The sequence below is a fragment of the Paramormyrops kingsleyae genome, chromosome 13 (genome assembly GCF_048594095.1).
Source record: "Paramormyrops kingsleyae isolate MSU_618 chromosome 13, PKINGS_0.4, whole genome shotgun sequence".
Classification (NCBI taxonomy): Eukaryota; Metazoa; Chordata; class Actinopteri; order Osteoglossiformes; family Mormyridae; genus Paramormyrops; species Paramormyrops kingsleyae.
The window spans coordinates 25640524-25653540 of record NC_132809.1 but is presented as its reverse complement, the minus strand read 5'-3'; the positions used below and the strand labels follow the sequence as shown (position 1 = coordinate 25653540).

The following is a 13017-nucleotide window of genomic DNA, read 5'->3' as shown; positions in this document are numbered from 1 at the left end:
AACCACCGTGCCATGATGATGATGATGATGATGATGATATCTACAGAATAGTTGAATACCACAGGGATCCATTAATGGCCTGTTGCTTTTGTTTTGATTTATTATTATTGTCTATTATGAAGGAGTAGTAATGATGCAAGATGTGACAGAACACAGACACAAAAAGACCTCAAACCGGACATTGCCACCAGAACTGCCTGGTTTTCCTCTAAGTGAGTCTGTTGGACAAAAAACTGACAGGATTTGGAGCCAATGACTGGAGTGGTGGATCTGGAATGAGGTGAATGATTGGTGGAACCAGGATATTATAATTAGGACGCAGGAATCACAAGAACTGGACTAAAAGACAAAGCTAAATATAAACCAGAGCCTGGCACCTGTCTAGGTTAAGGCCAGAAATGGTCCCTGCAGTAAATTAAAAGGTCACGTGGATGCCACGCCCATTGGTAGAACCAACAAAAATATGGAGATAATATGCAGTGTTATGCAGATGCTATTGGGGTGCCCAGTGTAATGTGTTAAAGGCATTCACAATAATTAAGTTTCCAAACAATGCAATGGAGTCTATTCTTTCATATCTAGTGATAGGTAAAATGAGTTAATATGTGTCGTGAAGTATGGTCTTATGAACCACGTACAGGATTTGATCTATATCTTTGGTGAAGAATAAGACCCATGAAGCTTAATTTAACCAGCAGAGGGAGACGTTTACTAATAATAGAACCGGATAGTTTTGCTTCGCAGCGATGAGTCACGGTTTAAACGGTTTATAGCCGTTTTAACTGTTCGTGGATCTTTTCCCCCAATATACTTCTGATTCACATACAATTGACTGAAAATCTTACTGGGCTACTAGAATTTCCTTCTATGTTACAGTAAGTTACGGTGAAATAGGATGAAATAAGGGAACAAATGTAAGTCTCCAAAAACTGAACAGACATAAGCGGTTACTCGATTAAATATTTCATTGACCCCAGCCCCCGCCCCCTATGAATAATGCGGTCGCTGCGTCGCGATGCGCCCTTCACACTAAGGTTAAATTGTCCCTCTTCCCAGGGATACACGGGCAGCGCGGCTGGAGCGATCATTTCATCAGCCGCCCCGTCATCCCTCGCAAATGCGATTTATTATATATTATAGAAGAACTCTGAGTGTGCATGGGTGTAATCTTAATATTTTCCTGTAATATCCTAAAACTTGCTTTCAGAACTGCACTTCTGTAGCACTTCTGTCTTTCCCCTAACAGCTCATTCTTCTCCGGGGTGTTGCACGCCGCATCTCGGGCTTTTCTGCAGGATGCCCGCTGCCGCAGTAAGTCTGGCGCATCTGGCCGCGCTGATCCCGGCTCTCCTGCCGGCTCGCGGCTTCCCTGCGCCATCCAGCGCCGGCGTGTTTCGGGAGGTGCAGAGGCTGACTGAGGACCCTCCACATAGACTGGAAGAGCCAGCCAAACAGGTAATTCAGGACTCATATTGCTTAAGTGAGTCATCTTCTTTCAAACAATACATGTTTTAGATGCTTCCCATTAGGATTTCAATGCAACAATAGCGTTTCAATGTCCTCATGTTTAGTTTAAATAATTACACATAATGAAAAGCTTCAAAATTAAAAATTAAAAAATTAAATTAATTAATTATTAAATGTTCTATAATGCTTTTAACCCCGAATGCAAAAATTGAAGCTTTGTTGCTTTAACTGACTGACGCTGTCTGTAAATGTGTGAGCTGCATAAGGATATCTGCCTGAATTCTTGCCGCGCAGATTGACAATGCCAGCGCCAAATCGATACGATACTCGCAGGACCTCCCACCTAGTTACCGCAATGAAAGTGTTTCTGACAGCAGAGTTGGAAATCTTTCGATTCACACTATGGAGAAGTTTGACAAGGTACAGAGAAGAGCTGCTGGGTTAGATGAGGCCATAAACTCACTGAAGCCATCATTCTCAGTATGTATTAAGCATGTTCCTGTGTGTACGGCAGTATGATGGCTTCAGTGAGTTTAAGTGTCATGTATTATGTATGTGGGAATGCACGTTTTTACATTTGACGGTATACAGGCATGTGAGGTATATGAGTGTGTTTGTGTATATATACTGTATGTGTGTGCGTGTGGGTCAGATATACATTGCATTGTGGGGACCAAATGTCCCCATAATGTGATACAAACCTGTTACTTTGATGCTGTGGGACCCATTTTTTTTGGTCCCCACAAGACAAAATTTATTTTTATAAAAATCTGCAACTGTACTTAAAATGCCAAAGGTCTTGTACTTTGGTTTGTTAATTACAGTTAAGGTTAGGGCTCGGTAGGGGTTAAGGTTTTTATTGCTGGGATAAGGGATTTGCCCATAGCAATGAATGGAGAGTTCCCACAAAGATTTGAGTACAGGTCTGTGTGTGTGTGTGTGTGTGTGTGTGTGGTATCTACGTTTAAATAAATCTATACATGTCTTCAGAAAAGGCATGGATCCTTTGTGACCACAGCTCTTGTTTGTCTCTAGGTGATGGACAATAGGATAGACACTGCAGATGGCCCCAGAAACGTCACCCAGGCCACCCTGCACAGAAATGTCATCCACCATGTGAGTATGATTGGGCACATGGTGCTCTGAAGCTGAGATCATCTGAAGCTGGGATCATCTGAGATCATTGGAAGTTGAGAGCATCATGTGGTGCAGCCTGAAAGGGACAACATTGTTAGGTCAGAGATGCTTTAAGCATGCAGTTGTTCTGGCTTAATTTTATTGTACATGGCTGGTCCATGAATTCATCTTCCAGCCTCTTATGCTGCTCAGCACCATGGGGGCCCTCAGTCTTTCCCAGACAGCACAGGACTTAAGGTGCAGGTCCACTCTGGACAGGGTGCAGCTTCTCGCAGGGAACACAAACACACAGTCACACACTACAGAAGCATCACTTAACCTAACTGCAGGTCTTTGGATTGCGGGAAGAAATTAAAGTTCCCAAAGAAAATCCACAAGACAGGGGGGAGAACATGCAGACTCCACATAGACACAAGGAGAACATGCAGACTCCACACAGACACAGGGAGAACATGCAGACTCCACATAGACACAGGGAGAACATGCAGACTCCACATAGACACAAGGAGAACATGCAGACTCCACATAGACACAGGGAGAACATGCAGACTCCACATAGACACATGGAGAACATGCAGACTCCACATAGACACAGGGAGAACATGTAGACTCCACACAGACATATGGAGAACATGCAGACTCCACACAGACACAGGGAGAACATGCAGACTCCACATAGACACAGGGAGAACATGTAGACTCCACATAGACACATGGAGAACATGCAGACTCCACACAGACACAGGGAGAACATGCAGACTCCACATAGACACAGGGAGAACATGTAGACTCCACATAGACACATGGAGAACATGCAGACTCCACATAGACACAGGGAGAACATGCAGACTCCACATAGACACAGAGGGAACATGCAGACTCCACATAGACACAGAGGGAACATGCAGACTCCACATAGACACAGAGGGAACATATACACTTCACACAGGCAGAGCTGAGTTGCCCACAGCCTGAAAAGAAGGCATTTACTCTACAGTTAACATACCTACAAATTCAACCTCCTTGATCACCCATCTATCCATCTTCATCCCAAATGTCCTGCTGAGGATCATTGTATCATGTTAAGCTAATCAGTCTTACTCTTCGAGGTTTTGGTGTACCCTGAAAGGGTAGGTGTGTCTCCTGTGATTGGCCTGCTGAAGGACCATGACTCAGTTGTGGGTGGGCAAGGAGGCTGATTCTGTGGCTGGGTTCCACAATGGAGACCAGTATTTAATCCCCAGTTCAATCCCAGAGGACTGTTCAGGCTATGTCGTCCAAATCTGGTGATGACCTGAAGATATTTCTGTGTGTACAGCTCTGATAGATCTGCCTCTTAACTTCAGGAGACTGGAGCTCAGTCGATGTCCTTTTAGCTCCCCAGTATCTTCAGAAATACCTTCACTTCTTTATCATTTCATTCTGGATCGTCTCCATGGCGTTTGTTTATCAGATTCTTACTCTATTTTTTCTCCTCATCAAAAGCTAAGCAGTTTTTGTCTTGTCTTATTATGCAGGACACATATTTTCAGTGCCCATGGTGCAATGCAGACTGTGTGAGCAGGAATTAGGTTTTTGGCTTGAGCTCACGCTCTGACTTTACAACCAAAATCTGCTCACACTGTCACATAGTTGTCATGGAAACGCCAAGGTCATTTTCATAAACCTGAGAATTTATATAAAAAAAAAATACTATGAAAAAAAATTACTACACTGCATGTTTGTTTTAACATCACATTAGGTATATTACAATTAAGAAATTTGCTGCTCTGATTTAATGTTTTGTTAAACCATTTTCCCCAAATAAGTACCCAAAAATGTCATTACTGTAACAGTTTAAAGGTTGAATAACAGAGAACTAGCTGAAAATGTTTTTCGTTGCATGTAACTCACATTAAATGATGAAGCTGTACGATTTGTATATTTTATATTTTTTTGCTTCATTTTTGGATTGGGTGAAATACTTTTATTACAGAAATAAATGGTAATATAATAAAACTGATTAACTACCCCAGAGGCAAAATTGACAATTTAGACAATGAAGTTCAACAAATTTAATAAACTAATTTTTAAAATGAGAGAAAATTGATATGTTATAGTAATGAGTAAATTGATAGCAAATAAGCAGTGCAGAAGCCTGACTTAGGAATCTGGGGTGCGTCTAAATTTTGGGTCGGAATCAGGAAGTGTGCAGGACGGATCGCTGAGTCCTAAATCTGGTACAGGGCTGGAAGAAAAAATACCTAAGAAAGAGAGAAGCACAGAACCCAGAAAATCACTACAGCAAATGTCTAGTGAAGTTACAAACGTGATGTTCTGCATGAACAGAACTACATATAGACAATGAATTATCAGCAGAGTGAGAAGCCTAGATGTCATGATGTTACAGAACTCAGCCTCACCCACACAGACTGGCCTGCAGTCCCTCTAGCTCCAGTACTAAACTGGTCTCTGCTGGTTCCTGAGTGTACGCACCTGTGCCACATTACCTGCTAGGATACTTAAACCCTTGGGACTGTCACCTTGTTAGTAAGTCCTGTCTCTCTTATGCTGTGGGCTGAGTGTTAGTTTCTCTTCTCGGGTCTCTTCTGTTTGACCCTTTACTTGTCTCCTTGCTCTATGACCTGGATTTTCTCCAACACCTTGTTAGTATCTGATCTTCCTGCGCCTGGCTGATGACTCGGGGTGGTGCAGTGGTGCAGTGGTTAGTGCAGATGTCTGACATCTCTGGGACCAGGGTTCGAGTGGCCACATGGCTCCATGTGTGTAGAGTTAGCATGTTTTCCCCGTCTTGTTGTGGGGTTTCCTCAGGTACTCCAGCTTCCTCCCCTGCAGTCAAAAAACATGCAGAGGCTGATTGAAGTTGCCGAATTGCTGGTAGGTGTGAGTAAATAGTGGGTAAGTCTGCGTGTGATGGTTTGGCACCGTGTCCTGGGTTATTCCCTGCCTTGTAGCTTTTGGGGAGAGGCTGTGGACCCCCTGTGACCCTACATAGGATAAATAGGAACACACACAGTGAATGGATGGAAATAAACTGCATTGGGATCTTCACTTGTGAGTTTCTTGTCTCCATGACACTAAAATGCTGGTAAATACTCCCAGGGCAGGTTTCCCCTGAATGCCGAGGACTTTGAGAGATGACGAGACTGCAGGTCCTGCGGCTGAGTGTGTGAGGTCATGGGAGCTCTGACTGTTGGGCGGCTACTTTACCTCTCGCCAGGATTCAGTTCTGATCTAAAGCCTGTTCCAGCACTTTATATGCCAGAGAGTCCAAGCTGCGTTTGTAATGTAATCTAGTGCAAGGAACGCAGGCGTCAATGGCGCAGACGATCACATTCACCCTCACTCATTCCATGCTGGAAATATACCAACTTACACTCATTCCATGCTGGAAATATACCAACTTACACTCATTCCATGCTGGAAATATACCAACTTACACTCATTCCATGCTGGAAATATACCAACTTACACTCATTCCATGCTGGAAATATACCAACTTACACTCATTCCATGCTGGAAATATACCAACTTACACTCATTCCATGCTGGAAATATACCAACTTACACTCATTCCATGCTGGAAATATAGCAACTTAGTCATTTCATGCTGGAAATACTCCACCTCAGATCCTTTCATGTTGCATAATACTGCCTCACTGTCATTCATTCATTGAAATACCGTAACACTTTACTTGACAGTGCACACATGCTTAGTAATAACTCAGTTGAAGTACAAATCATGAACAAAAATAGTTGCTACTTGAGATAAAAGATGCATCATAATTCATTGATGATGAACAAACATGACTACAGTACTTGTGTTACTTGTACTTGTTCCTTCAGTAGTTCCTTTAATAGTTCACAAAGGGTTGTAGAATTAACAGATATACTTGCAAATTGAGAAAAAATATGCGTCACGATTCATTAATGATGAATTAACCTGAGATCGGTTTGTAACTAAGACTTAGTTCATGGGTAATTAATACATAAGTAATAGCATACTATATTATTTGTGCCCTGTCAAAGTAATACCAGAAATGCTTTATCCTACAATCATTCGGTCCCTCAGGAATTCCATCCTATATTCATTTCTGTTAAAAAGAGCTCTGAGATGTCAGCCTGGTATATGGGTGAGATGGGTGTGCTGTATAGGCTTGCCAGAACCTTCCGTAAGAGCTGACTCTCCGCAGGAGTGCCGGGTGGATGAAGATTGTGGAACTGACTGCTACTGTCTCTACAAGATGCTGCGATCCCAATGCCTGCCCTGCAAGACTGCGCAGGCGGTGAGAGCTGCATCATGCAGTGCATAGATACGTGTTGCGTGAAAAGCTGTCCCAGATTCATTTTGAGTGCTGCAGACTGCATGGGACACGCAGAGAATGCGGCACTAGCAATAGTGTTCAGTGTGTTCAGTACCATGGTATAAAATGTCAACTCTCTGGCGTGACTTAGGAGACATTTAGTGGCAGTGTTCTGTATGTGTGTGTTTGTGGTTTGTTATATTCATGTTTACATTTTACATATTTTGTCCAAAGTGACATACAAGTGAGGCAAATAGCACAAGTACCTAACTGAGTAACTAAGACCAGAAGTGCAACATTAGAACATTATGGGAATTTAAATATGCATCAGGTTAGTAAAGGAATTCATGGGTGTTGAGCCGTTCCTTGGAGGTGCAAGTGTTTTTGTAGGTGAATGTTTATTTCTTAATGTCTGTGATTGTGTGTGTGTGTATTCCTGTGTGTGCCTTTTATCATCCTGTATCTCTGTGTTTCTCTCCATATTTCTGTACTTCTCTGTTTCTCTCTGTATCTCTGTGTCTCTCTCTGTATCTGTATCTCTGTGTTTGTGTATCGTTGAGTTCCTGTCTTTATGTTTCAGACCTGCACCAAAGATGAAGAGTGTTGTGGTGCCCAGCTGTGTGTGTGGGGCCAGTGCACTGAAAATGCCACCAAGGGCACAGCAGGCAGCATCTGTCAATACCAGAGTAACTGCAGTGCTGAGCTCTGCTGTGCATATCATGAAGGTAGAGGTCGTCTCCTCTGAGATTGACTGAGAGTGTCTGGAGAAGTGAATGCAGACTTAACATTATACTAACAAAGCTACAAAATAATAATACACATTCATCATGAAACATTTTTGTCTCATAGAAATAAATCCAACTTTTTTCTATTTAATCAAAGTACATAAAGATGTTGCAATTTCAGTACAGTAAGTTAACCAATAGAGGGTGCAATTTCAATCTGATTGCATCTACCAAAAGTAAGAGACTTAAGATGTAAATCATGGAATGTGATCCCAGCCTGGAGCACAAGGATGTAGTAGCTTAGAGTTTCCAGAATGTTCCCCTATAATGGCTCTTAACACCCCTCACAGGCCTCCTGCTCCCCGTGTGCATGGGCCGGCTTCTGGAGCAACAGCACTGTCATACTCACTCCAACCACTTGGTGGCGCAGTTGAATTGGATCTCGGCGGGAGAAGGTCCCTTGGATCAGTGCCCCTGTGCAGCTGGCCTGTGGTGTCAGTCCCGTGGGTGAGATGCTCCCTCTCTGTAGCATTTGTAGAGTAAATTCGGAAACATCGTCAAACTGGGATTTAGAGGTTCCTTCTTCATTGAAAATGAAGCTGACAAATATGACTTTTGGGGATTCTTGAAAAGCTGCATAAATCTCCTACAAATCTTCTGAGACAGCAGATATCATGCACATAAATCTCAAAAGTACTGCTTTGAATCTTGTTAATTATTACAGAAACCAGGTGGCGGTAGCATTTGTGACAGTGTGAGCAGTGAGTAACATTAACAAATTGTGACTCTGCTCCAGTGGACCTGTAACCTTCTCTCTAGGGTCCACAGCAGTTTATCACAAAGAGCAGCCTGTAGTAGTAGGAGAATATGGCATTATATGGAGCTTCCAGTTGCTTCTATTGAGCATAACAGACTCATAGGTTTCTGTTCTTCGACATGAAGTTACACGTAAAGTGAAGCCTTTAGAGGTTTGGCAGATTGAATCTCCAGACAGATGTTCACGAGGAGACCTCTCTTTCTTTCCCGGTCTGACAGTCAAGGCTCTGTGTGCATCCAACACCAAAACTCCTCCAGTGAAGAAGACCTGACCGAATCCCTCTACGCCGAGATAGATTACATCATCTGATGCCAATCCTGCCGATGGGACGCACCTCTCTGTGTTTCCCATACAAATCTTGTCGTCCTCCATGCCAAGCAGGTCCACACGGCTGTAATTTCTGCACACCTTTAAGTGGCTGATGACCTCAGTTAACTGGTTTAAGTATTATCTATTATTCATCCAACAGCAAAGCATGTGAATTCCTGTCTCTCTCCAGGAAAATATCCTGCTGTATAAACAGGTAAAACAGTGTGTTGCTTTGGATAAAAGCTTAAGACACAATGTACACAGAATGATGTGGCGTCCCTGTGCACCACACGGGTGTCGGCCTATATGTGCTGAAACTTCAGCCTCTGCTTTGCGCTTCCTGTGAGTTCCTGAGTTTTAATCGCAGCTTCCGACCCAAAACAGAACCCAACCCCCAGAGCCGCATGGCTGGTTAGTATGGTAGGTAATTCACACTGGTAGTTTAGATAAATAACATTTGCTGCTTAAACTCTGTATAATCTGTCAAATAAAAGAGTCTCAGGTTCAAATGGCCTTTGAAAGTAAAAAAAAAAATTAGTTAAAAGCGTTAAGTGAAGTTTCCTGGCAGACGCAGGTATTAGAGAATATGTATGTATGTTTAATTGAATGTTCTTCTGCATGTGAGTGAAGAGGCTGCAGTTTTTAGTGCTTGTGTAACATTTCACTGGCTGATGCTAAGGTTGTAGCGCCAGTTTTGGCAGAAAGCCGTACAGCAGGGCTGCCAAGTTCCCTCCCCGTGTCCCCGCAGGTGTGTATGGGGACTGCGCCCTGCTCCCTCACCTCCATGCAGGTCTGTGACCCGTGTTACAGTGGCTGCAGTGCTCTGTATCTGTCTGGATGTTCTCTTTGATGATGATAACACCAAATATCAATGACTGGGAGAAACATCCAGGTCAGAAAAGATTCAGTAGGTTCAGGTGCTTTGTCTGTGTTTAAGGTGAAGGGTTCAAAGCCCTGGGTTGGCAGACTGGGGCTTGGTAAAACGGGGAGCTGTGCTCAAGGCACCCGATCAGGCCAGATAATAGATAATCTGTCAGCTCTTGGCCAGATGGCATGGATGGGAGGTAGGGGAATGGGGCTGAATGTTACCCTGACAGTCGGGGTCAACGAAAATTAACCAGCTGTATGTGGAATAGACCAGGAGAACATAACCTAAGTTAAAGTACAACAAAACATGTAAATTAAAAGAGGTCAGTTTTTATTCCCGACTGAACACTTTTGAGTCTAACTTCTGAACACTATTAGACCCACTTTTATAACACAGTTTAGACCCTATCAGAGGCAGAAAACAAAGCAAAGATTGGTAATTTATTAAGGAAAAATACTCTGCCTGGTCAAAAAAAGGTCACTGTTTGAATTTAAATTAAGTACTTAAGAGCCAATGACTGGATCATTATTACAGCCCAGCATCATTATGCAGCAATTAAGCGAGTACCTGAATCTACTGAGCTGAGTCTCGACCTTAACTCCACCGAAAGTCTTTTAAGATGTGCTGAAGAAGAGTTTACAGAGTGGTTCAACTCATCTATCATCAATACAAGATCTTGATGAAAAATTAATACAAATCTGGATGAAAAAAAAAATATTGAGATGTTGCATAAGTACATGGAAACCATGCATTGACTGTGATTGGATGTGCACCATAATCAAAGCTAAAGGCGGTCCAGTACAATGTTAGTGTGGCTTGGGGGGGCTAAACCTCTGTACCGCAAGTCTGAAGGTTGTTGGGTCAAACCCAGCCCTGGCATCGCTCTGGGTCCTTAAGTAAGGCCCTTTACTCCTAACTCCCTGGGTGATGCTATGCCCTTTGCAGCCAGCTTGCTCTCACCTCCTGAAAGCAAGTTGGGGGGGGGTATAAAGAGAGTTTCTCCATGGGGATTTATTATTAAAGTACGTGACGCTTTTTTGGCCAGGCAGTATATTAAATGATTAACACATGCTGTCTAATAATGTACTTTAATAAGGGCAGTGGTGGCTTGATGGTTAGGGTAGCGCACTTGTAATTGAAAGATTGCAGGTTCGAATCCCCCACCAGCAAGTCACCACTGAGGTACTCTGAGCAAGGTACCGTCCCCAAGCACTGCTCCCCGGGTGCTGAATTAGCTGCCCCCTGCTATGTCACGAAAGTCACATATGGGTCAGAGGACACATTTCGTTGTTGCGCACTGTGTGCTGTGGTGTGTTGACAATGACCACTGATCACTAAAATTCTAAATTCTAATAAAAAACTGGCTAAATCTTAGATAAAAATTCAGTGAAGATATTTTTTGGCTAAATTTACTCTAATGCTGCTGGAGAATTGCACGCAAAAGAGCTGCATGAGCTGTCTGTGTAGCCCTGACCCCCCTCGGACCACCCTGACCCCCCCGGAACACCTCCGAGGTCAGGTGACTGCAGGCTGTGTTGTCACCTTCTGCTTTTCTTCGTCTTCCTCCTTCTTGAAATAGTTTGAACAGGGTGTTTACAGTGAGTGTGTTTCTCTAGGTTCACGCTTAACACTGTCCAAAGGCTTTCAGGTACCAGTGTGAGTTATTCTGTAAGGCAGGAATGCTGCTTAGGAACGTTTGCTGATGTTCATTTAGTTTGATGATGAAACCAATCAGTGTCTTGTAATGGACATAAGGAGGATCCTTAAAATCACAGCACATTTAAGGCTTTAAAGGTGAGAAGTGGCATGTTATAAATGTATAAGTTTGCTGGCCCATCATGAGTACTGGGCTAGTAGTGGGTGAGTACTGGGGCAGTGTGTTGTTCAGAGGGTTCAGGTCTGTTTCTGTGTCCAAATGGTTGTGGGTTCAAATCCTGTGGCCAACAAGCAGTTGGATGAAGCCCCTAAGGCCAGCTGCTCCAGGGATGCTGGCTGCCTCTGCACCATGACCTCAGAGTCTGCACACCTGTATGTAGCTTTAGACAAATGCATCTGCTAAGTAAATAAACATACATGTTTCTGCATTTCTGTTCTATTAGAATTCTGTACCAGTTTTCTTTCATATAGCTGTATTCAACAGATGAAGAAAAACAACTTTAGATGCATTTTTAACAGAGGTAAATGTTTGGTCTTCAGTAATTTTAACATTAAGCACTATTCTTTCTGTATTGACAAAAGAACTGCCCAGATTCAACTTAAAGCTTAATAATGAATATCTTGGTAACTTAAGGGCTTCTAACCACATTTTTATCATACAGAAAATTTAATTATGTGCTATCTGGTCCCTAATGTTGTTCACACATGTTTCAAGCTTACAGAGCGGAAATATTTCACTTTTCTTGGCATATGTCTGGAGTTGCTCATTGTGGATGTAGCTGAGGTGATGCAAAGCCTACCTCTGCATTATAAACATGACTATAAATATTTATCACCACGCGTATAAATAAAGTCCTCTAAGGGCACCACGCATATAAATACCGTCTTCTAAGGGCACCACGCGTATAAATAACATCCTCTAAGGGCACCACACGTTCCCTGCTACATGTCCCTAACTGCCACACATTCCGCTGTAGCCACAAGAAGTCTCCCCTCTACAGAATAGGTCCCACAAGGAAGTGTTCGGTAACACATTACTTAAGGCCATGTTTTTAATAACTTATAAACACATTTATAACAAATAATATTGCATTCATAAAGCATTATAAACATGACTATAAATATTTATCAAGAGGTATAACACATTATACCCATGTGAATTATGCATTATGAAGGCTTTATGAAGCTCTGATCTATAATGCACTATAGATACCTTTACAACGCATTATAATGGTAGGCTTAAGCATTAAGGATGCTTTGTGCTGCATTATAAACGTATCTGTAGTGCACTATAGATGAAAGCTTCATAAGGCAGTCATAATGGATAGTAAACATGGCTATAATGTGTTATGCCTTTTGATAAATATTTATAGCCATGTTTATAATGCTTTATGAATGCATTATAATGCATTATGAGGTGGTGTATAAATTACGAAAAACATGCCATTAAGGTAAGTCTTACCAGAAGTTCTTGTTCACATCATCATTCAGTCAATGTAAATGCATAGCCTACCTCTGGTGTTGATCTGCAGCATGTATCGGCTATGGGTGTCTATTTTTAAACTTCCACTCCCTCTTGCTTTTGTGTAAACAGCAATGGTTTTCACAGAAATTAGTAATGGCTTTCAGAGAAGGTGGTGTTTTTAGCAATCCAAGCTGTAAAGTTCCTTCTTTTGATGGCCTTCATCAAGTAAAAAGTAAATTTAATTTATATGGTGTATTTCACAGGCACCA

At 42.4% G+C, this 13017-nt stretch overlaps 1 protein-coding gene across 1 annotated transcript; it reads left to right on the top strand.

Annotated features, from left to right (window-relative positions):
* The first annotated feature begins 1036 nt into the window (after positions 1-1036).
* On the top strand, positions 1037-11711 carry LOC111858126 (dickkopf-related protein 3-like). Its single transcript, XM_023839581.2, has 7 exons — positions 1037-1455; positions 1762-1887; positions 2503-2583; positions 6798-6890; positions 7489-7633; positions 7984-8140; positions 8669-11711. Exons 1-7 carry the CDS (start codon positions 1297-1299, stop codon positions 8757-8759), a joined length of 852 nt encoding a protein of 283 aa, XP_023695349.1. The 5' UTR covers positions 1037-1296; the 3' UTR covers positions 8760-11711.
* The last annotated feature ends 1306 nt before the right edge of the window (positions 11712-13017 follow it).

Coding starts and splice junctions, on each gene's coding strand:
- LOC111858126 (XM_023839581.2), top strand. CDS start 1,297: ATGCCCGCTGCCGCAGTAAGTCTGGCGCATCTGGCCGCGCTGATCCCG. Junction 1,456..1,761: donor TGGAAGAGCCAGCCAAACAG/GTAATTCAGGAC, acceptor CTTGCCGCGCAG/ATTGACAATGCCAGCGCCAA. Junction 1,888..2,502: donor CTATGGAGAAGTTTGACAAG/GTACAGAGAAGA, acceptor GTTTGTCTCTAG/GTGATGGACAATAGGATAGA.